Source organism: Epinephelus fuscoguttatus, linkage group LG20 (assembly GCF_011397635.1).
Source record: "Epinephelus fuscoguttatus linkage group LG20, E.fuscoguttatus.final_Chr_v1".
Lineage (NCBI taxonomy): Eukaryota > Metazoa > Chordata > Actinopteri > Perciformes > Serranidae > Epinephelus > Epinephelus fuscoguttatus.
Genome location: NC_064771.1, coordinates 21,387,102 through 21,411,056, shown reverse-complemented (window position 1 = coordinate 21,411,056; position 23,955 = coordinate 21,387,102). Strand labels below are relative to the sequence as shown.

General features: G+C 41.0%; 1 protein-coding gene across 2 annotated transcripts; it reads left to right on the top strand.

Moving 5' to 3' along the window:
• The first annotated feature begins 260 nt into the window (after nucleotides 1–260).
• vwa2 (von Willebrand factor A domain containing 2) lies at nucleotides 261–22,960 on the top strand. Of its 2 annotated transcripts, XM_049563004.1 has the most exons (14): nucleotides 261–460; nucleotides 5,664–5,722; nucleotides 10,111–10,185; nucleotides 12,086–12,219; nucleotides 12,314–12,423; nucleotides 15,457–15,654; nucleotides 15,729–15,862; nucleotides 15,992–16,121; nucleotides 18,376–18,431; nucleotides 18,792–18,899; nucleotides 18,977–19,555; nucleotides 19,693–20,244; nucleotides 21,758–21,880; nucleotides 22,024–22,959. In XM_049563004.1, exons 2-14 carry the CDS (start codon nucleotides 5,674–5,676, stop codon nucleotides 22,152–22,154), a joined length of 2,379 nt encoding a protein of 792 aa, XP_049418961.1. In that variant the 5' UTR covers nucleotides 261–460; nucleotides 5,664–5,673; the 3' UTR covers nucleotides 22,155–22,959. The 2 variants fall into 2 exon arrangements, with proteins under 2 accessions (XP_049418961.1, XP_049418962.1); XM_049563005.1 differs by lacking the exon at nucleotides 261–460 and having other exon boundaries at nucleotides 22,024–22,960.
• The last annotated feature ends 995 nt before the right edge of the window (nucleotides 22,961–23,955 follow it).

Here is a 23,955-nt window from a genome sequence, read left to right as displayed (position 1 = left end):
ATGAATTTTTGTTATTCACGTCAATTATGGCTAGCGTGGTACTTTTACTTGTAACAGCATTTTTACAGTGGTATCAGTAACGATACTTTTACACAAGCTTAAGACCTCCTCCACTGCAGTTCGGCTAAGTATAATATAACTACCCATATAAATATATTTTTAATTAAAATTGTAGGAATACATTTTTTTTCAAAATTACCAATGGGAACCGTTTATAATGCGTCGTGTTTGTCACCCCCTGTCTCCATACGTCCTCTAAGCGGGATGAGAGGAGGAAATGAGACGGTGCCGGTGCAGGTACTCCAGAGGTGGGCATGGCGAGTAGGTGGGGTCGCTGCTCCCCTCCTGTCTGGAGCAGAAAGCCCCGTTGGATCAGAGCAGTGCGGACACGTAAGGGAGTCTCTGAGGACCGCTGTCTAAGCGATAAAATTCAACGGTTGTGAAGACTTAACAGCGCATGGTAAGTGAAAGTATTTATTCTGTCATGGAGGAGAGGCTGGAGAGTGTGTTTGTCTGCGGGCGGGACATGCTGTAGTGCAGCAGGTCAGGTTTAGATGGACTGGGGTCTGGTGTCTACTGATATTTTACCTGTTTATTGATGTATATTAAAATAAAAGATAATGCTGCATTAGCTTTACAGACGGACTGTCATATAATTTCATGCTTTTTTAAGTTGAAGAAAAAGTGATGAATTAAGTGTGATGCATTACAAGAAATGTAACATTACTACTCTGCACTTATATGTAAGATTAGTTGCATTGTGCTAGTCTATACAAAAACTGCAGCCAACTAGACAAACAACAGCGAGCCTAAAAGCATCACAAAGCTTTTCTTGAAGTCCATCTACCTACTTAGTACTTAAGTAGAGTGACAGGCATCACTTTGTTTGGCTTCTTGAGTAAACCTCTTCAACTGTTGCTTGTCAGGGTCACAACCTCTGGCTCCATCTTAAGCCTGCCTCGACCCTTGACACATTTAAGAGTGACCAGATGTTGGGAGATAACAGGCTACAAGTTAAGCTTCAAGGGGGGAAATAACCATGTTTAAAGTGAAGACATTTTTGTGACATCTTAAAGGGTAACTTTGGTATTGTTCAACATGGACCTTATTTTTCCATGTTTCTGTGTCTGAGTGACTAGAGGGAACAAATATTTTTAAAAGTGGTCCAGTATTGAGCAAGAGGGCTGCAGTCGGCAGCAACAAAACAGGCTGCAATGTAACAATTCAGGGCATACTTGCACTGTTGATTTGTGTTCACTAAAGGTGCTTGTTTTCGCCACTGACAGACTCAGATTGTTACGCTAAGTGTCTGATGACGTATTGGAAAGACTTCCTACAGAGATAGACCTTTTTGTTAAAGAGCAAGATCCTGTTTGTTTAACCACAAACAGCCACAATATTGCTATTGTTAAACCCACCAAATTCCATTTAAATAATCAGTAATTTTAGCAAGTACAGAGCCAACATATTTTCTCATCTAACTTGGTCATTTCAACCAAACCAGAGCTGGTGATTGTTAGAAGAATGGAAATATGAACTAAGATGGTGTTTGTTAGTTTTTTTTTTGTTTCTGTCGACTCTGAACGAAGTGCCTTTTATGATGATAAATTACTGTTTTTCCCAATGGAGTCTGGTTGGTTTGGTGATGGCGATTTTGCGGCTGTTTCTGGTGAAACAAAAAGAATCTTACTCTTCAACATAAAGGTCAATTTCTGTAGGGATCCTATCCATAAACTTGTCAGACACTCATAATAACAATCTGAGCTGTCAGTGACCAAAACAAGCACCTTCAGTGGACGTAAAGTGACGGTACACATGCCCTGACTGGTTACATTGCAGTTGGTTTCTTAATAGTGGACCAATTTCAAAAATGATTGTTCACATTACTCACTAATACACAAAAGCATGTGAAAATAGGGTTCAGGTCTGCACGACTTTGTCTTAAACATCAGCACAATTTTAATTTAGGGTGTTGTGATGCTGAAGACAGATTATTGATCAAGTGGGGATGAGCTACCAACACCTAAAGTTATTGCGAAGTTTTATTACATTTGATTGGGTTTTTTAATTTGGTTTTCTGATAGTACTAAAGACTGGGACTTTAAATCTTCTGTGTGGTTCCTAGCTTACTCGTGCAGCACATTCCTACGCTTTAATGCATACCAGGACTTTTTGAATTACAGTTAGTTGTGGCTTTTAATCAGCCAGTTGTCACAGTGTGGGGGAAAAAGTTTCCACATTTGTTCTTCAGTTGTTTAAAAAGTGGCTATTTCAGGTGACTCACCCTGGAATAATTTCAACTGTTAGGATGTTCACACCTCCAAGTACAGGTTAGGAGATCTTGGGATTTTTGTATGAAGTTGGTCCAAAAAGCGAGCACTCCTTTCTAATTATAGACTACACAGCGGAGGCACTTTCCAACCTGCCAATCAATTCAAGGCAGACGGCACATCCACGGCTTAGGTCTGCCATTTTTAAAGGTACTTACATTTTAGGAATGAAAATGACCCTGCTTTGGTACTTATTGCTGATTTTTGGTAACGCATTTTGAGTCTAAAAAGCAAGATAGGACTTTGAGTTCAACTTCCAGCCAGCCAGACAGAGCAGAAAGGTGTTCACTGACAGGCAGAAAGTCAGGACAGAAAGATGAAGGGTGGAAGGATCCAGAAGAATGCTTGTGAAGACGGAGCCAATTTTGAGACAGGTGTGCAGTGCACGTTTGTGTTTTATATGTAGGCATGCATGACTGCTTCCTCCTTCAAGCATGTGTGTCCCCTGGCAGTAATGAAATCTCTTGTCCTCGCGACGTACCGGAGAGTGCACAAATAGAGCATCAATAGCGCCTGGTGATGGTTATCAGTCGGCGGCTTCTCAGACAGCCGCTGCATGTCAGCCCTGCAGATCTGTATCGCAGACTCACAGACTCCTCTTAAAGAGAGGCTCCGTCCTGCACACAATTCTATCTCTGTCTCAGGAATACACACAGCTTTACCTGTAGGGAGGGTTTCTCTGGCACGTCCGTCCTCTTTAGCTCACCCCGACACACACACACACACACACACACACACACACACACAGCAGGATATTATGGCCAAGCTTATCGGCAGCCAGAGTTAATCAAACCTTATCTGCAGCCCCTCAACTTCTTGTGTGTACCCAGCACTGAACACACAGAATAAGGCAGGTTGCTAATCCTTGATTTAGACCTTCTCTCAATTAGCAGTTAATCAGATACACCTGTGTGATTGAATGGAATTCTATTAAGGCCTATCTTTGTTTCGCTTATAATAGTTGTCATAGCCTGTTGCCACTGTGTGCTTTTTTTTTTTTTTCTTCATTTTTGAGGCCATACTTACAAATGTGTTGGACTGTTGGTGTTTTTACATTTATCGGCCCTCCCTTTACACAGTTGAGGGAAACAGACTCTTTGAAACACATGTCAGTACACTTAAATGGAATCCAGTGCACTGTAATCACTAAAAGTGATCCCCCAAAATGACCATGAAGTTCAGTCCACATCTTTCTGACAGTTTCAACAAATAGAGATGGGATAAGATTGTAGAGGTGTATTGAATTAACTGGTATAATTTAAAGATTTTAAAGATATGCTATGTAAGATTTTCCTAAAAACAACATATAGACTCATTGTGAAGTAATCCCTATGGATCAGTCATCACTTATGATCTGCTAGACGTGTGTGATGGTGTATTTTTCTGCAGGGACTCTGCACTTATTCTGTATTTTCTTATTTTCTTGGGATGTGTGTGGGCTTGTACCCTCAGCACTCAGGTGAAGTCGGGGCTTTATAAAAAGTAATGACCGGGTGCCAGACTGTAAGCAGCAAGCATCCAAGAGACACTGCGCCAAAAAGAAAAGCAAATATAGCAAGGAGAATTTTAAATGATTAAATCCAGGGTTGGCTTTCACTTTTGCCGGCAAGTGTTTTTACAATCAGTAACCGACAATCCTGTGTAGTATACCTTTAAGTTTGTTTTTTTTTGTTTTTTTTTTCACAAACTCAGATGCTGTCTGTCTTTTGGGGAGGACAAATTGTAAGATCGGCCGCTCGATCCCCAGCCTCTCCAGCCTCCATGCCAAAGTATCCTTGGGCACAATACTTGAACCCAAAGTCGGTGTGGAAGTGTGTGTGTGTGAGTGGTTACCAAGCAGCAGGTAACACCATATATTGTAGCCTCAGCCACCATACATGGTGTCTGTGTGTGAATGGGTGAATGTGACGTAGTGTAACAGTGCTTTGAGTGATCAGAAGGATAGAAAGACTGTATAAGTGCAAGTCCATTATTTTGTCGTGAGATTACTATATCCCAGTCTGACAGGCTTAATTGTAAACAGGAATTGTAAAACATCAAATTTTTATCTTGCATTTTAAATACTAGCAGGACCACAGAAGTGCTTCTTTAACTATGACATCATATCAATTCTCTAATAATGTGGAAATCCACTTGTGTGATTCAGAATTAAACAGATTTTTGCATGTTCCCAAGTTTTCATTGATCACATACTCACATGTAGTAATTTTGGCCCTGATTGGCCATATATATAAATATTTAAAACTGGCCTCAGGGTGACATCTTTATTATATGTCCACATGCCCAGGCAATGATGGGCTTTCACATTGTCTAGGTAACCCAACACCCAGGTGAATACACTCATGACACTGTAGACGTACACGACATAGTGACACACTTTTACACACACATGGTCTGACACATTCCTCCTCACACAGCACACATCAAAAGAAGATGAAAGCTTGATATTGCTTATCTTTATCACTCAGACAAAATACAGAATGGTCCACATGTTGTGTGTCTGTATGTAGACACTTTTGTATAGTCAGGTGATTTGGTACATGGGGTCCTCTTTGTACATTGTCCTACAACATGGTGGTGAAATTTGTGAAACTTGCTGTTGAGCAATCTGCCCCACAGCTCTGTCTGTGTGTAGATCTTTTACCAGATCTAACACTGGTGCAGTTTTATTAAAAAACACCACCATCCTGGGGTTCCTCTGTGGTAGCTGTCAGTCATCAAGTATCTCTTCATTCAGTCCTCTTTGAAAGGTCACGGCTCCAGCCACAACAAGCTGTGAAAACATGGTTAGGGTGTACTCAGGGTCCTTGAGGCAGGTTACTACTACACTGACCTTACTTCACTTCTTCCCTGTCATTTTCCCCCTGTTCAACACTTCCAGAGCTGTGAACCTTATTTTGTCATTCCTTCGTTCTTTATAAGTCTTCCTGTAGAAACAATATGAAAACAAACGTCCAAAATGAAAACAAAAAGTGGTACTTCTGCACAAATTGTCCATGTATCCACCAGTGGTTCCCATCCTGGGGTCAGGACACCCAATGGGTACCAAGATAAAGTTGATGGGTCACAAGATGGTTTAAAGCATAGAATTCAAGCCTGTAAATTTACAGGCATGTATTTATACAAACTTCAGCTTAAACAATATATGTATTAAAACTCACTCATAAGTCCACACTAATGCCATGCATTGCTTCATTTTAAGGTGACTTAAGGTTGGAACCACTGCTGTACACACACATTTTTCTCATTTAACTCTCACACAATCTCTGTTCTGCTCCTTTGTGTATCCTGTTGCTTATTTTTCTAAGTGTCTGCCCTTGTTTATCATTCCAGGCCTTTTGACATGCATCCTGATATCCATCTCTCCCTCCTCTTAGCGCTGCTGCTTCAAGGTCAGTTGGTTGCTTTTGTTACTGTTTTGCATTTCGTTTCAGCTGAGGAGTGCCTGCTGTGCCCCTCTGGTGTTCAGAGTCTACAGTTTTTGAATGTTTTTGTAATGAACCCATATCTTTACATATATTTAATCACTTAAAGTTCATTTGGAGAATACAGATATACAAAATGTGATAATAGGCCTACACAACCTTGCACTCATCTTAATAAAATGTTTTTCCTTTTGGCTGAGAATACCGTGGTAGGTGGTTACACCTTCTGAACATCCTCAGTTGAACGTTCAGGTCTTTTAACAAATTTCTTTTAGAAAAGTTACACATTTTGGGAAATATGCCTATTTTTCATTTGAATGCAGCCTGTAGCCAGCTAGCTTAGCCTAGCATACAGACAAGGAGCAGGTGGAAACAGGTTGCCTGGCTCCGTCCAAAGGAAACACCTCCCCCCCCCCCCCCACCCCACCCACCCACCCCCATCCCCCCACCCACACCCACACACACACACACATTTCTGTACATGCTTATTTTGTGTTTGCTTTTTCATAAACGACTTAGGAATCGTTACACATTTTGGGAAATACGCTGGCTTTTGTCTAGAGTTTAATGAAACTACAGCTAACAGACAGTTAGCTTAGCCTAGCATAAATACTGGCACAGGTGGAGGTGTGTCCAAAAGTAATACACCTATCACCACCTCTAAAACAGCCCGCAGGCCCCAAACGGAGGACTTAAGGTTTGCGGGTGGGTCTTCAGGTTCGTCAGGCTCACTTGCCATGTTGTCAAAATGCGAGAATGAGCTGCACAAAGTGAAAGCGGTCCGTCACTCAATTATGTCGTCGGGGAACTAGATATTTTAAATGGTTCGGCTCGCAAAAACGGAATTAAAATAAAACAAAATAAAATAAAATAATATCCTGCGCCCAATAATTCGGTACAGGGTCTTGCTGAACCGAAAGTCGTGTACCGAACGGTTCGACACAAATACATGTACCGTTACGGCCCTAACTTGAAAGGATGCCCGTTCAATTACGTTTTAACAGGTCTGACGCTACGGCTGTATCTAGGCTAACAGCTAACATGCTAACTATTATTTCTATGTCACTAGTGACTTGAAACAAATTTAGGACGATAGGAGACGGATTGAAATAAACCGAAATTTCCCTTAAGTCAGTGAAATGTTTTCAAAAATACAGTGATAAAAATATTCAGTGTATTACATAGACTGTAACAATAATGGACGTAGCTACTGTGACATCACCCATTGGTTTATGGACTCCTGTTGAGCATGAAGTGACCATATTTAGGCGAGAGGCTTGAGCTGTGGAGGAGCAAGGGATGGTTCTGAGAGGAGTTGAGGACACTGTTGACAGACAGCCTGCCACTCAAAGCTGCCTGCCTTTAATTATGCGTAACTTTAAGCCTTAAATTAATGTAAATGGGTGAGTTATACAAAAATATACCACCCATACAGTTGTCATGAAGGGGGAACGCATTTTCCGGCCCCAGAGGTTGCTGCTTGGTGTGTTGGCATTTGAGCATATTTGAGGCCTACGTTTGCATGGAGAAAAATCCATGATGCTTCACTGATGTTCCTCTGGTCAACCTGAGATTCTTTACAAGATATTTTACTGCTTAAACCTGTCAAGTCTGCAGTGCTGAAGAATTCCCATCATCTTCTCTCGAGAGTGATTTCCTCCTGTGCTTAAAGCGCTTGCTTGTTTCCAAGCAAGTCAAATTTTGCATCTCTTTTATAGTGTATCGTCAGTTCTTCTCTTGGACCTGAGAGTACAGGCATTTGCCTGAGGGGAGAGGCGGGAGTTGTGGGGCAATATAATCTTTGGGTTGTTTTCAAAAATGACAGCTTTAGCACCATCTGAAGTATTTATTACTGACCATTTTAAGACTTTGAACTTGAGCAAACAAGACTGTTTCACCTTGTCAAGACGCCCCCTTTCCTCCTGGTGCTGACAGCACAGATAACGTGTTGCAGTGCTTCACCAGCTAGATATCCATGTAATCCAGGCTGTCAATTGAAATTTCCCAGATAGGTACCAGCTGAATGTAGTTTTCAACTTCGATTTTAGAGGAATATTCCTTATATCTCCCAGACTTTGGTGGGATTGATGATGCCAATTAGAAATTGACTCCTCAGCCTGTGGATCCAAGCTCATTGTCTTGCTCCCGCTGTTTTCATTCACAGACATTAAAGACACACACTCATTTTGCTTGAGGCACTTGGCTGAACAGACAGACTTTTTGTTCAGCGCAGTGGGGCCCTGCTGACCATGAGAACGCAGCTTGCTAAGACTCGAAACTTTCACTGTCAGCTGTCAGGAGGACTTTGGGCTGAACTGACGTTGGAATTAGGGGCAGATGAAAGGGCCAGGATTGAAATAAGGTGGGAGCTGAGGCCTCTGAGTTTCAGGTGGTACTTTTATTTAACATTTGTGGTGGATTTTATACTTAAATGTCTTCTGACCTCATGCAGTTTACTCCTTTGTTGAACTGATGTTGGAAGATGCAAAGATTTCACAGGCATTGAAAGAGGGATGTGAAGTAGGCCAAGGGCTGGCAGGATGTCTGATTTTCGTTATCTGATTATTGTGGCCAAAAGATTTCACAGCAGCCATATTAGTGTGATATATCAGTAGTACTATTTAGAAACTGTCAATAAAGAAGAGACTTGCTTTGTCGTGCGAATTTGATGCCCAGTGGCCATCAAGAAGCCTGTCTGGGAGTTTGGAATATTTTTGTGGATGCGTGCACACTATGCTTCTCTCACGAAAATGTATTGTTGCTCCAGTGCAGCTTTGCAAAATGCATGTGGCAGTTTGCTGCATCTCCCTCATTTTTGCCAGTAGGGGCTGCCACCAAGGACCTCATATTTCTTTCTCCCTAATCCTCATTGCGCTGCTTTAGTGACAGAAAGATGAGCAGAGGAGGACAAAGTCAGTGTTGGCACTAAATTCTCTGACGCATCCTGCTGAACTTTTGTACATGAAACCTTTCTTTGATGTTCCTGTCTTTCTTCACCTTCACCTATTTAGGAGACACTAAATCAGCATGAGGCGGACAGCCTGAAGCTTCACAGCAATGGGAACAAACTCACAGTTTCTTCCTGTATTGTGATTGGAAAGAAGGACTGTGCTATTCAGAGGGTGGAATCTGTTTAATGTGGAGATGCATGTAAAACCACTCAAGCGCTGCGTCTCCACGCTGGACAAATGCCTCGGTGACCCATTGGGGTTACCAGGGACAACAAGGCATGTTCACATGGGTTTTCTGAACAGGAAATCACATGCCCTCCCCGCCCCTCCCTGGGCTGAACGTGTGCCTGAATAGAGCGACGTCCTTTCGGTGAATAGAGCGAAAGAATGGTTTTCTTCACTTGTCCACTCACATTAGCTTTGAATACTTAATTATCCATTGCAGAAAGGGTCAAGTGGGAGTCACTGAACTGTATTGGCTTCAAGGACAGCATCCAATTTATTATTTAATTCAACTTCTAAAGGCTCTAATGATGTTTCATTTAAAGGCGCTGAATAGACACAGATCACCCATCATCACAAATCATAAATATGCCTCAAGGGACTTTACTGTCTGTACAGTAAACACTATCGTGTGTCCTTTTTGACCCTCACTTAAAAAAGAAAAACCATTAATGAGACAAAATGTCAATTTTCTCTGCACCAGCAGGGCAATATGTTTTCAGGTTGTCTGTCCATCTGTCCGCCTGTCCCATTCTCATGAACACGATATGTTAAAATCACCTGAAGGGAATTTCCTCAGATTTGGCACAAACATTCACTTGCACTCAATGATGAACTGATTAGAATTTGGTGGTCAAAGGTCACTTTGACCTGGCTTCCGTCTCATTCTTGTGAACATGATATCTTAAGAACACCATCACGGAATTTCGGCAATTTTGATTAGATTTTAAAGGTCAAAGGCTTAGGTCACTGTGACTTGGCATCTGTTTCAGTTTTGTGACACTATATCTCAACAAGGCCATGTTTTGGGACATAACTCAAAAATTCATTCTGCGGGGCGTCGGTGGCTTAGTGGGTAGAGCAGGTGCCCCATGAACAAGGCTGTTGCTGCAGCGGCCCGGGTTTGAATCCTTTACTGCATGTCATCCCCCCTTTCTCTCTCTCTCCCCCCTTCACGCTTACCTGTCCTGTCCATTAAAGGCAAAAATGCCCCAAAAAATATCTTAAAAAAAAAAAAATTCATTCTGCACTTGAGCGTGTTGTGTAGGGTTTTGTTTTGCATTGACAGTTATGGTAGCAGTATCTAAATGTCATATGTTGGAGTCATGCACATGCATGATGCTGTGTACATACAGCGTGTTTAGAAATGTGACTAACCTCTGTGTTGTTTGGCCCTCCTAGTCCAGCAGGGCACCTCAGTGCAGGAGATCCAAACCAGCCATGAAAACATCATGAAGATCAACTCGGCAGGAGAAAGTGAGTAGAGAGAAAATTCTGTTTTGAGAACAAATTAGACACACCAAAAACTCGGCACATAAGAAGGAGGTTGTGGTTGGTGGATGGTGACAGTCACCTGCATGTGCGTCATTGGATGTTAGAATTCACAAATATGCAGAATACCCCATCATCTCTCCTGCATAGCAGCAAGACAGATTTTTTTTGTTTGTTTGTTTGCCTCTTTTCTGTTGTTTTGTGTCTAATTGATAGCATTTTGTGTCCTTTTGTTATTTTTATGTCTTTGTGGTAATTTTGTATCTCTTGGAGATAAGTTGTGTTTCTTTGAGGTCCTTTGTAGTTATTTTGTGTCTCTAGGATATTTTGTTTCTCTGAGGTCATTTTGTGTCTCTTTGAGGTCAGAATGTGTTTCTTTGTAGTTATGTTGTGTCTTGATATGGATATTTTGTGTCTCAGAGGTCACCACGTGTCTCTTTTAGGTCATTTTATCTCTCTTTGTAGATATTTTGTGTCTCATTGTGACATTTTGTGTTTTTGTTGTAATCTTATGTCTAATTAATTTTGTGTCTCTTTTAGGTCATTTTGTTTCTTTTTGAGGTCCTTTGTAGTTATTTTGTGTCTCTTCAGGATATTTTGTCTCTCTTTTAGGTCATTTTGTGTGTCTTTGTAGTTATTTTGTGTCTCTGAGGTCATTATGTGTCTCTTTTAGGTCATTTGAGGTCTTTTTGCTGTAATTTTGTCTTTTCGTTGTATGTTTGTTTCGGTTTGAGGACATTTTGGGTCTCTGAGGTCATTTTGGGTCTCTTTGTATTCATTTTGTGTCTGTTTGTGGTCAATTTGTGTCTCCCCGAAGACAATTTGTGTGCCTTTGAGGTCATTTTTTGTCTCTTTTTAGTCATTTTGTGTCTCTTTGAGATCATTGTGTATCTCTTTAAGGTCATTTTAGGTCTTTTTGCTATAATTTTGTCTTTTTGTTGTAAGTTCGTTTCTGCTTGAGGACATTTTGTGTCTCTTTGTGGTCATTTGCTGTCTCTTTGTATTCATTTTGTGTGTCTTTGAGGCAATTTTGTGTTTCTTTGAGGATATTTTGGGGCTTTTTAGATCATTTTATGTCTGTTTTTGGTCATTTTTGTCTGCTTGTAGTAATTTTGTGTCTCTTTGTGGTTGCTTTTCCCTTTTTTTGGTAACTTTCCATCTCTTTGTGGCCATTTTGAGTCTCCTCCTAGTCAATACCTATTCATTTGAGTGACATTTTGTAGGATAAGTCCAGGGGTGCCCTGACACTTTGGCCCCTGGGCCCAAGCCCATTTCAGTAATCCGTCCATGATAGCATATTGTGTTAAGGCTTAAGTGACAGAATGTGCAGGGTCTGATGTAGGCAGAGTTGTACAAAAGTTTAAAGTGCAGTTAAGTTGCAGTAAATAGCTAATAAATTGTGTGGCAGAGTGACAACACTTTAGAAGAATCCTTTGAGGTGGTGGGTGGTCCTAATTTCTTGGTGTCTGTGTCACATTGGAAAGTGTTATGAGGTGACCTTCCCATACGCAGACAGACGGCACACTCTCCCTGTCTCTAATGGCCCTCTTCATGATCAGCTGCACATTCTGACATGACAGAAACACTGCAGATTATTTATGCCACCAGCGAGCATAAACATGCTCGGTGATGGTTTTGTGAGTCTGCTCCTGGGAAAAGAAAAACGAGCTCTCAGGCATGCTAACCTGTTTTTCTCTTATTATGTTAGGGTGTTATTTTCATCCACTGCAGCCCATTTGATCACTAACCAAGATAATCCCATAATGCCCATATAGAATAAGACAATAGGAGTTCTTTGCAAGAAATACAGTGAAGACAATGAAGGAGTTTGGACTTTCAGTGTGTTTAACTGTGTGTGATTTTGTGTGTGTGTTTCTATGGGAAGTGATGCAGTGCTCAGCAGCCATGGATATCCTCTTCCTCATGGATGGTTCTTACAGCGTGGGGAAGGGCAGCTTTGAGAGGTCCAAACACTACGCGATCAAACTCTGTCAAGCTCTTGATATCGGACCAGACAAGGTTTGTTTTCTTTCAGTTCTCCGCCCCCCTCCCTTCACTCTCTTCCTCTTTCTCTCATGTCAATCACCATTCACGTAATGCCACCCTTGTCCAGGTGCGAGTCGGCTTGATTCAGTTTGGTTCCACCCCTCGGCTGGAGTTCACCCTGGACTCGTACACCACTAAACAAGAGCTGAAGAAGCACATGAAAAAGATTTCCTACAGGTGTGTTGGCAATAATACCAAAACAGTGAGTTAATAAAACTGACAAAGGTTTATTAATGTGTTTAACAAGTTATCTGGATGATCTTGGAAGGGATTTAGTTCAAACTTGTGCAGAAGGCAGAACGCACATACACACATTCAAATTCTCCCTGGGAAGGAAAACAAATTAATTTCAGATTAGAGGGGCACACCGCAGGTGGTCACTGGATATTGGATAAGTGCATAAGCCGAAAAAGAGGAAGGTAATTTGGCCGTGTGTGTGTGTGTGTGTGTGTGTGTGTGTGTGTGTGTGTTCACAATTTGGCTCACCATCTGGTTTGAAATGGCTAGCCGCGTTTGAACTTATTAGCTGTCACATTGCCTCAAATCAAATTAATACCTTACAGAGTTCAATTGTAGCGTCATTTATACTTCAATGCCTTTATTAAAGTTTGTTTAAATTACATTACAAACAATATTACTCTGTACAGTAGAACTCCTACTTTGTAATATTTCTCTCTGCTCCTCACCAACAATATGAACAAGAACGTGAATAATTTGCATGGTAACACATGACAGCACTGCAGAATATAAAAAGTGTGCAGTTTTAAAATATTTTTAGTTCAGTGGCTTAACTCACACTGAAATAGTTGTCTGTGCTAAAGTTGCATTTTCAGCAATTTTGGCATTTTGTTCACACACAAACTGCATTTTAGGTCCCTGAAAATAGGCCTTTTGTAAAACTCCTTCCAAGGTGTTCAGAAAGTCAGCTGTTGCCATGTAGATGTGGAAAACAGATTTTTCTGTGTGGGGCGTCGGAGTGTGTGCTGTTATTTCCTTTACAGCAACACTTTGTGTGATGTCAGACATGTCCAAAATAATGTTGGCTCTAACCTTGCAAACAGGGTTTTTTTTTTTTTTTTTTACGTTTGCACATAGATGCACAGTCACTGTTCCACTATATCGAGGAACAGAGGCGTCAGGATGCGCTACAGAGGTCATTGCTCCATAATCAACGACTTCACCTGTTGGTTTGGCATGTCCTTGTCATCATTTTATTTAGAACTTAATTTTTATTTGGTTTTCAATAACAACAATACAGTGAATACATTTCCTTTTTTTCCAGCTATATTTAACATTTCACTCCACTCCACTTCAACATCTTAACCCATTGGTCAAAAAGCAAAATTTAAATAGAATTAAAAAAAGAGAAAAGAATGAAAATTGATAGTACTAATTGTCCACTCCACATTATAATCACACAGATAAAGAACAGGTGCAAAATTTGTTCTACAGACAATGACATATAATGTGATATGTACATGGGGGAATATTAAAGTAAAAGTTTGGCAGAGCCCTACTGGAGATATGCCAGGACTCCATCAATTAGTAAAGATGATTTTTTGTTATCTTTATGTGTATGTAATTTGTTCCATCTGATAGAGGTCCCAGACCTTTTAGATCCATGTATTGTATGTGAGAGCGTGGGGCTTCAGCCATCTGACGGTTATACACTTTAAGGCTGCTGTAAGTAATATACACAAGATGTATTTCTTATCCCTTGCATTTAGACTCTCAGGGATAACTACTACTGTAGGGTCTTGTGAAATATTTCTTTGAAAAACCTCCCTACGGGCATCACATACCTCTCTCCAGTATAAACCTAACTTCGGACATTGCAAAAATATATATCGGTGTGATTGGCAGTGCATGTTCCACAGTTTCTCCAACATCAGCTGGAATGTGATAGGCCCATTTAAGATATTATATCTGGTGCTCTGAAAAATCAAATTATAATTTTTCATTTAAATTCACTCCATGTGTTGGAGTTTGTAAGCAGATGCACCTCGGTCATATCACAGCACACTTGAAAGGAAGTATGCACTACATTCATCTCTGCTTCCCTTATCGGTAGGGTGTTATGTCGGTTCACTGAAAAAATATATTTTATACACTTTTGTGTTTGAATTTGAATGACAGTGCCTGTGTAGACAGGATTCTTTAACTGCCACCTGTAGCTCTATAGCTAACTCTGTCAGCTGGTTTGTCATTCAGTCTACAAAAATGTCCCCAGCCTTTGGCAGCCACCATTTTTGCCCTAGGAGGCTGAAATTTGACATGGAGGTTGCAGCTATTGCAATTTCACACTTGTTTGAGAACAAAAGAGGAAAAAGCTGTTATTAAAAAAACACCCGTGCACATGTGGACCAGGCCTTGGTCTGTGTGCCTTGTGAAAAAAATATATCTTGTAACAGAAAGTCTGATATGGGATAAAAACTGTAAACAGCAGCTGCAAAAGCTGATCATTAAAAAACATTAGCTATTTCTAATTCTGTATCCAGCATTGTTGTGTAAGATTACCCACTGCAATGCCACTTAAACAAGTATTTACAAGCATCTAAGATGCAGCCTGTCCAACATGTTTGTACAATTTGGGTTATGTAAGATGTATTGTGGAGCAGCATTTCAATCTGCACTTGTTGGCTGAGACACCAGTACCTTTTGTTGTTGACATAAATCTGTTCAAGAGAGCTGAGCTCTTTTAATCATGCCTGAAGGCCTTTAAACCTTTTACTGTATTGTTTTGTAGTCTCAGCGCTTCAAGGAGACATAGCATTGTTTTCACAGCTGGAAAAAAAAGTATCAAAACAAGATGGGAAATATGATGAATGGCATTTAAGTGCCTCACTACCTGCACATCACTGTGTTTGTTTCAGCAGTTCTTCCTCCTAGCAATCACGAGACGCTGCGTTTCTTTGTGTCTGGTGGTGAGATTGGAAAAAGGTTCCTGCTCTGACTGACATTTATGTCTTTTTGAAAAAAGTGTGATAGGTTTTAAATGGGTTTTTGAGCCCTGGAGTGATGAAACTTCAGACGATTTTATTAGTATTCTCAGTCCAGAAACTAAAAGAGGAATCCAACCACAATTGGTCTGTGGTTTATTTTGGCAGTGACATGCGATGCGGTGGATTATTAACTCTGCTGGCTTCTGTTAAGCACAGTACAAATTCTTTAATTGTTCTGTTTCTGTCTCTAAAAACTCTGAATCCCAAGGGGAGGCAGCACCCAGACAGGCCTGGCTCTGAAGTATGTGCTGAGGAAGGGTTTCCCAGGCGGCCGTAACTCCTCCACTGTGGCCCGGATCGCCATCCTCTTATCAGATGGGAAGTCTCAGGGCAACGTGGTGCAGGCGGCTGCGCAGCTCAAAGAGGCCGGTGTGGTCGTCTTCGCTGTGGGCATCCGCTTCCCCAGGTATGTTTGATGGTTGGAAAATGATCATAAATTAAACTACTTATTTTCAGTCTCATAAAAGGTTTGTTTTCCAGGTGGGAGGAGCTACACGCTTTGGCCAGTGAGCCGATGGAGAGCCACGTCTTCTTTGCCGAGCATTTCTTCGATGCCGTCAACGGCCTGTACACCACGCTGACCACCTTTGCTGTCTGCAGTGCCACACCTGCAGGTGCGAGACTTTTTCACTGCAGGCAGTTATGACTGTCCTTTCCCCCTCTTACTTATTTGTGTTTCTTCAAATCCCGACTTACCCTCTCGAACACCTGTCCCAACCCAATCCTCCCGTCCTGTTCCCCAGGCTGTCAGATGGAGTCGTTTCCCTGCGAAAGGAAAACACTGGAGACGGTGAAAGAGCTGCAGGGGAATTACATGTGTTGGAAAGGCTCCAAGGGGTATTCCACATACACGTCTCTGTGTCCGTACTACAGGCAAGTGTACATGAATGCATGAATAATGCACGAGGCTTCCTCATTCGAAGAATATGGTCTTTATGAAAATGATTTACTGAACTTTTACAAGAGAAAACTCTCTATTTACTGAAACTGGAGACACTATTTTAATAGCTACAACTCAACATTAAAATCTAAATTCCTGACAATTTATATTTATTTGTACAATGCAAACTTTGCTGTAAATCATGATTCGGTGATGAAACAAGTCTCCAGTACAGATAATAGACAATTAATATATATGATAATAATATATACATTTAGCAGCTTCTAATCAACCCATATCAATTTCAGGTTTAAAATAACTACTTCTGGTTAGGCCCTGACTAACTTCCAGTTTAAACTCTGCCCATTCTGAGCACACATTTAGATCATGTAGTTAGATGAACAGATACAGATACAAATAGTAGTGTACTCACTCATCTCTAGTAGGAATGATGGACCCACAGTTGTGTCTAGCAGGTATTGAAGAGGCCACAGAAATGGTTTTATAATAAATAAAGGAGGTTGGTGTCAGACTCGTGGCTGAAAAAAAATCTGTGCATTGGAACCAGATATGTAAAGGTAAGTTAAGTTAAGGCAAGGCAGCTATTCAAAGTGCTTTACAGAGCAATAAAATGTTAAACATGATAAAGGATACAGAAAAGAGTAAAGAGGAAAAAAAGATACTAAAGGTAAAATCAATTACTAAATGATTTACAATTCAAAAAAAAAATCACCATTAAATAGCAGAAGTGCAGGCAAGAGGTGCAAAAAAAAAAAAAATTTAAATTGATTTAAAATTGAGTTTGAAAATAAGTTTGCAGTCATTAGAGGGTGGAGTAGGCAGTGTGAAAAATGAACATTTTAAGCTTTGACTTGAAAGTGCTCAGAGAACGGGCATGTCTTACATCACCTTGGTTATTCCAGGTTTGTGCTGTTGATAACAAAACACTGCTACACTATGTTTTATTTGGACTCTTGGGACGGTCATTAGGCCAGCCCCAGATGTCCTTAGGGTCCAAGAAGGTTCATATGTCACAAGCATGTCAGAGAGATATTTGGGCGCTGAACCACAGAGTGATTTATACACAAGCAGCAAGATTTTGAAATCAGTTCTCTGAGTGACAGGTGTCAAAGTAATGTGATCATGTTTCCTAGTTTTTTTGTCAGGACCCTGGCAGCAGCGTTCTGAATAAGCTGAAGTTGCCGAACAGCTTGTGTGGAAAGTGCTACACACAGACCGTTGCAGTGATGTAATCTACTGGAAATTAAGATAAAATAAGCTTTTTTAATTCCACACCAGAAAAACTCTCTCACTACAGCAGCTCACCAGGCAAAAGCAATGTAAAAAAACGTGATTGTGTGATAAATAAAAATGAAACAAACAATACAAATAAGATGAAAATGAAACATAAAACAATCGAAAAGCTATATACACTTTTCATTTGTTCATATTCTGTATGTCCATGATAGATGATTGCACATGATACATAGTGTGTAGCACTGAAATATATAAATAGTATTTCACAGTAAGTAGCAAATATGATTTCACAAGTAGGAAAACTGAATGAAAAACACTTGGTTTCCATTGCTTAATAAACCTCAAGGCTGTGGTTGTTCAACGGGGCAACTACCATGTGTTAATGAGCTGCGTCAGTGCGAGGGTGTTAATAAAAACAAGTGTAATTCTGTCAGACCCTCCCAGGGCAAATTAAATTGACTAATTTAATTTCCCCACATATTGCAAATTCACCACAGTGAAATGGTTGAAGCCAAGTAGAGCTCACTGTTTGAAGAGCTATCTTTTCATTTGATCTTCCAAATCTTATTTGTCATGAATACATTAAACCTCCCAACAGTTTGTTTTCACAATAGCTCAGTTTTAAGCATTTGTAGATACAACACAAAGTAGGACTGCTGCTGGAACAACACTGTAAATGGGTCTATATAATAGTACCTTATTTATTTATCACTTTGGTTATAAGCATCTGCCGAATGATTATATGTCAATATATATATGTGTTGCTTTCCATGTGAGTTGCTTTTTTAAATTTTGTCATGTACAAACTGATAGGCAAGGTTTGTATTTCCATCATAGAACTGCCAAAACAGAGCCAATTTGAAAATAGAAATTTCATTTACTTGAGAGGGGAAAAAAAGAAGTTAGTCCTCGCAAAATACAACATTTTTTAAACAAAAAAAACTGACAAAACAAGTGAATTCTGTCTAAGTCCACATGTGTGTGTTGCAGGTACAACAAGATGTACAAGAGGCACCAGACAGTCTGCCATCGGACGATCTGTCCAGGTAACAACACTGTTCTTTCTCTCTTTGAGATGTTGTGTGCATACAGTGTTGAGAGGATAACTTTTAAATGTATTCTATTACAGATAACTGAATGCATACCCTAAAATGTAATCTGTAATACAGTATATTCCATTAGATTACTCATTTCTGTTGATGAGAAATGTGTGCCTAGTAGCATCTTAATTCAGAATATTCAGTTGTATTTTTATACCTCTATGCTGGCAATAGCCGTGACTGGAGGCATTATATTTTTGGGTTGTCCATCTGTCCATCCATTCACCCAACTCTGTGTATATGCCAGTTCATACACATTTAAACAGCCTACTTCCTGCCACTCTTTCTTTTTCTTCTGTACTGTAGATCCCTGTGACTCTCAGCCCTGTCTGAACGGTGGAACATGTGTATCAGAGGGTCCAGAGGGTTACCACTGCAAATGTCCACCTGGCTATGGAGGAGACCCACACTGTGGTCTGTACTTACTGGGATATTAGTGTCACCCAACTGGCTGCATACCATTTGTAATTTAACCCTCCATCCCTCCTCAGCTCCTGCGTTATCACTGGACTGCTCCGTAGACCTGCTGTTCCTGATGGAGGGCTCTGCCACGCTTACCTTGGAGGGCTTCCTCCGTCACAAGTCCTTCTTGAAACGCTTCCTGCGCACTGTGATTGGGTCCAACAGCCCCAGCAGAGTCGGCCTGGCAGTGTTTGGTGGTGAGACCAGAGTCGAGGCCCCGGTGGACAACTTCAAAGGGGACCTGAGGGGTATACTTCAGACAGTGGAGGCACTTCAACCAATCGGTGGCGAGACCCGGACAGGCCAGGCCCTTCGCTATGTCACACGTCATGGCTTCGTGAGCGCACCAGTCTTTGCGGATGTCACTGATGACCTGCCCCGGGTGGTGGTGCTGCTCACTGCCAGTCCTGCTGCAGACGAGGTAATAGAGCCCTCTAAGTATGCTCGAGACAGAGAGATCTTCCTGATAGGGGTGGGACCAGACTACCTAAGGGGACAACTGAATAATATCACAGGAAATCCCCAGAGGACTATCACCTACACACCACCTGAATTCAGTGCCAAGATCCCTGAGCTCAAGGCTAAGATCTGCAGCGTGGACACACAAGGTACTGACAGACTTTTTAATACCTAATGAAATATCCAAATTACCATTAGAATCCAGGCGTTCCAAACTGTATGTTTGAACTAGTAATGATTGTCTGTATATTTTGACAACATAATTCTTTGTCTTTTTGTTTCTCAGGTTGTCTGGGTCAAGCAGTTGACCTGGTGTTTGCCCTGGACGCCTCAGGTGGCGTCAGCCCTGATAACTTTGCCATCCTCTGTGACTTTGTGCGCAGCCTCACTGTCCAGTTCGACATCAACCGTGACGTTGCTCAAGTGGCACTTGTGGCTTACGGTCGGAGAGCCACCACCATCTTCAACTTGGACACCCACGAGTCTGGTTCTGCCATCCTCAAGGCTGTAGGTGAGGCCAGCTACATGGGCGGAGTGGCTTCAACGGGCTCAGCTTTACTTCATATCCACTCAAATGTCCTGACGGTGGCCAAAGGTGCACGGCCCGGCGTCAACAAGGCCGTGGTGGTGGTGACGGACGGTTCAGGCAGTGATGACGCTGTTGTTCCAGCTCAAAAGATAAGAGACAATGGAGTTTCGCTGTTTGTGATTGGAATCGGAGATGTACAGAAAGAGAGGCTGCTGCAAATTGCTGGTTCAGAGGAACACATGATTGCGGTGCCATCTTACGAGGATCTCAAGTACTTTGAGGATGTTCTGGTGCAGATGCTGTGTTCAGGTGAGAATACAGAAACTTCTTGGTGCCAGAACTTTTCAGGACAGCTTGCCCTGTCCTGCTCTATGGTAGGGCTGTTGGAACAAATTTGGTATATAAATCAAATGGTAAAAAAATTCCACTAATGGAATGCTGAAAGTACTATTTGAATGTGTAGATTATTTACAAATGTGTTGGCTATGTTTGCAAATCCCGCTCTTCTCACCTTGCTGCTCCTTCTCTTCATGCAGTTCCTAGAGTATGCTTTGGTGCTCTGTGTAACTGGATGGCATATTCCAACAGCGCTCGAAATTTACCAACAGTCCAGTTTCCGCTAGAATGTGCTCTGGCTGGCTCTCCAGTGACTATTTACAAATGCACCGTTGGCTAACCAGCATGTGAAAACAAAATGCTTTTGTCATGTCTGATAATCAGCTAGGTTTCCTGTATCAGAAAAAAGTGCAAGAAAACGATGCACCCACAGATATCACCACTCCTGAACATTTAGGAAGTGCTATGGGATTGAAAATTAGTTAATTTAATTCATCTTGAGCCAAAGTTTACTTATCACCTAGTCAGAAAGCTATCATCTGTTGGTAATTCCAAATGCTTATTGGTAATGTTGGAATGCCCTCTAGTGGACAGAAAGTATAACAACTACATGCTGATACTGACAATGCATTTAGCAATGCAGAAGTCTGTGTATACAGTGTTCTGGTATAAAGTAAATGTCAATAATAGGCTAAATTTGAGCAATTAAAAAAACTCTAATAATGAATATATGATTGGGCAGTCTCAGGCAGTGACCTTGTTTGGGATCCTTGAGATGTGAAGGTAGAAGCACATCCTGAGCCTCTCAGTGCTAGCTGGGTGTATCCAATACCTGCCTCCTGACCTCAGCAGGGAGAAAAGGCTGTTATCCAGGTGGCTGGGATCTTTAATAATTCTCCTGGCTTTATTTTTACACCACCTGGTGTACATATCCTTTAGGCAGGATAGAGTGCCACCTGTTGTATGTTTAGCCAAACAAACCACTCTTTGCAGGGCCTTGCAGTAGTGATCAGATCTGTACCAGGCAGTGATCTTCCCCGTCAGGACGCTCTTGATGGTGCAGGAGTAGAAATTCCGTAGTACTTACCTCACTATATGCCCAGAATTTCCTCAAGCGTCTGAGATGAAACAGCCTCTGCCTTGCCTTTCTCACCACTTAGTCAGTATGCGCCCAGGTCAGGATCACAGTGATGTGGACACCAAGGTATTTGAAGCTGTCCACCCTATTCATCAAGAACCCGTTGATTTTGAGGGGGGGTGTAGTTCCTTCCCTGCTTCATCCAAAGATCCGCTATTATCTCCTTAGTTAATAATATGGTATGGAATACAAATAGGGCCATAAAAAAGATAGGCAGCTCTACTCTATTGATAGAAAGAATGGGTTGATAAATAAAAGGCAGGGAAAGCTCGGAGACCCGAATAAAATATGAATTTATTAACTTGTTGTTATGGTAACCAGCTGATTTATAACATTTCTTTCCATCAGAGGTCAAAAAGCCGGTAGACCTGTGCAAGCCCAACCCATGTATGAATGACGGGAACTGCATCCTGTCTGGAGGGAGCTTCCGCTGTCAATGCCGAGGCTACGAAGGACCACACTGTGAAACAAGTCAGTGACAATAAGTCTTTCTTCCTCATTTTCTTACGTCTTTACTCCTTCCTATAGAACCTTTCCTCTCATATGTTTATCAGTCAACAGTCCTTGCAGCAGCAGCAATATTTGCATGTGCATATGGCTTTTTCTGTCTGTAGGAAGCAGCAGGTCTTCATCCAGAGGAGATCTCCCGAGGCCGGCAGGTCTCAGGAAGAAGAGCAGGCAGAAGAAGAGTCACCAGGAGCTCCTTCATCACTACAAACTGCACCGCAGGAGACACACGGCATGATGCACACACAAACGCACATACTATACACTCATACCCAAGTCAGTCATGGACATTTAAGACCCAAGGATGTTTGCGGGTACACAGTGGAGTAAAGGGAAAACAAGTGTTACTGTTTCAACATTTAAACTTGCACTCAAACTTCAACAAGTGCCTTCAAACTGTGTGTATTTCTACTGCAGTGTCTGTCTGTGTCCTAGTGTGTCACTATACTCAGTTATGTGCAGTTGTCTCAACATGGTTCTCTTGTTTATTCAAAGATGTAAACTTTTATATATTATAGTGTATATCTGTGTCATAATTTTATTATTTTTTAATGATCACCACAACCTTGTTATCTCCTTCAAACCAAAACAAAAACATAAAATTTGTGCCAAAATGCTTTTTACTAAGTGTTCAGTTTTTATGTCTCAATATATTTAATTTTTTTTTTTTTTTTTTTTTTTTTTTTTTTTTTACAATAGGCCCCTCCTAAGTTTACTCAACTGATTGAGTGTTGTAAGATGTTAGAAAGATGACTGTTTGGTCCTAAGAATGAACAACAATTAGTTTATAAATATAAGTATATATGTATTTCAGTATTAGTTTTATTGGTGCGAAACTGTATAACACTCAAAACGAGGCTGGTTTTGTACTCAAAGGGAAAGTTCACACTAAAATCAAAAATGCACATTGTCTCTCTTACCTGTAGTGTTATTCATTAATCGAGATTGTTTTGGTGTGACTTGTAGAGTGTTGGAGATATCGGCCTTTTATCTAAAATATAAAGGTGCTAAAAGCACCTAAAAAATACATTTGAAAAACTCAACAGTAATGTCTCTTTCCAGTAATCATGACTCGGTTACTCAAGATAATCCACAGACCTTGTTGTGAACAGTTTCATGTACAGTAGGAACTATTTTCTGTGTTCCACTCATGGAAGAGACAGTGACAGTGCGAGATTTAAACATTATAGCTTCCTCTAGGTTTGGGTGGTATCTAATTTTTTTGTACCTTCCTGTAATTTCACAGGGGTCGCTACTTTCCCTAAGCTCCTTTAGCTTTCACAGTATAATAAATACACAATAAAAACTCTCAAAATGTCAAGAAATGTATATTTTACTATTTTCCTAATTATACAGAGAGATACAGCTGTGCACCTTTTGAACTCAAGTTTTTCTCTTTTGCTAAAGTAAGACTGGCTGTTAACTCACGATAAAACATACTTAATTTAAACTCGACAGACACAAAATAACTCCCCCCAAAACTGGCTTGGTTCGTCCTGTTAGTCACTTAGTTAGTTCGCTGTTCCAACAGTCACCAACTCTGGTTTTGTTGAAATAAACCATTAATTCACTGTGTTTATTTCAAAAATATGCTCTTTTCCCTGTGGTCTCTCCTTGCTGTTGGTGACTGGCTGTTGTAACATTAACCCCACCACCACCTCGCTACAGTTCCACCATTAGAGACCGTAGACTGTCCTCTGGTGGCAAGTGCTGTGCACTACATACAGTGACTTAAATAGAAAAGAGGAGCGCCTGTATTTTTGACAATTGAAAGTCACACTGCCAGGATTTTTAAATACCCTGTTGATACTGCCAAAGCCTCCTCGGCTGAGCTTTGGCTTTAATGCTAGTTAGCTTAGTGTTGCTAGGTAAGCTAGAGGTAGATGCACGCTCCCTTCTGCGTGGTGATGCAGTTGGCAGGTGTAGTTCAGTAGAAAGAAAATAGTTCCAACATGAAACTGCTTACAACAAGGTCTGTGATTTATCTTGAGGAACTGGGTCATGATTTCTGGAAAGAAACATTGCTGTTGAGCTTTTTA

Bases quoted from the DNA above. Each gene is read 5' to 3' on its own strand.
- vwa2 (XM_049563005.1), top strand. From the start codon at position 5,674: ATGCATCCTGATATCCATCTCTCCCTCCTCTTAGCGCTGCTGCTTCAA. The intron at 15,863-15,991 runs GTGCGAGACTTT...CCTGTTCCCCAG, and splicing joins CTGCAGTGCCACACCTGCAG to GCTGTCAGATGGAGTCGTTT. The intron at 20,245-21,757 runs GTGAGAATACAG...TCTTTCCATCAG, and splicing joins GGTGCAGATGCTGTGTTCAG to AGGTCAAAAAGCCGGTAGAC.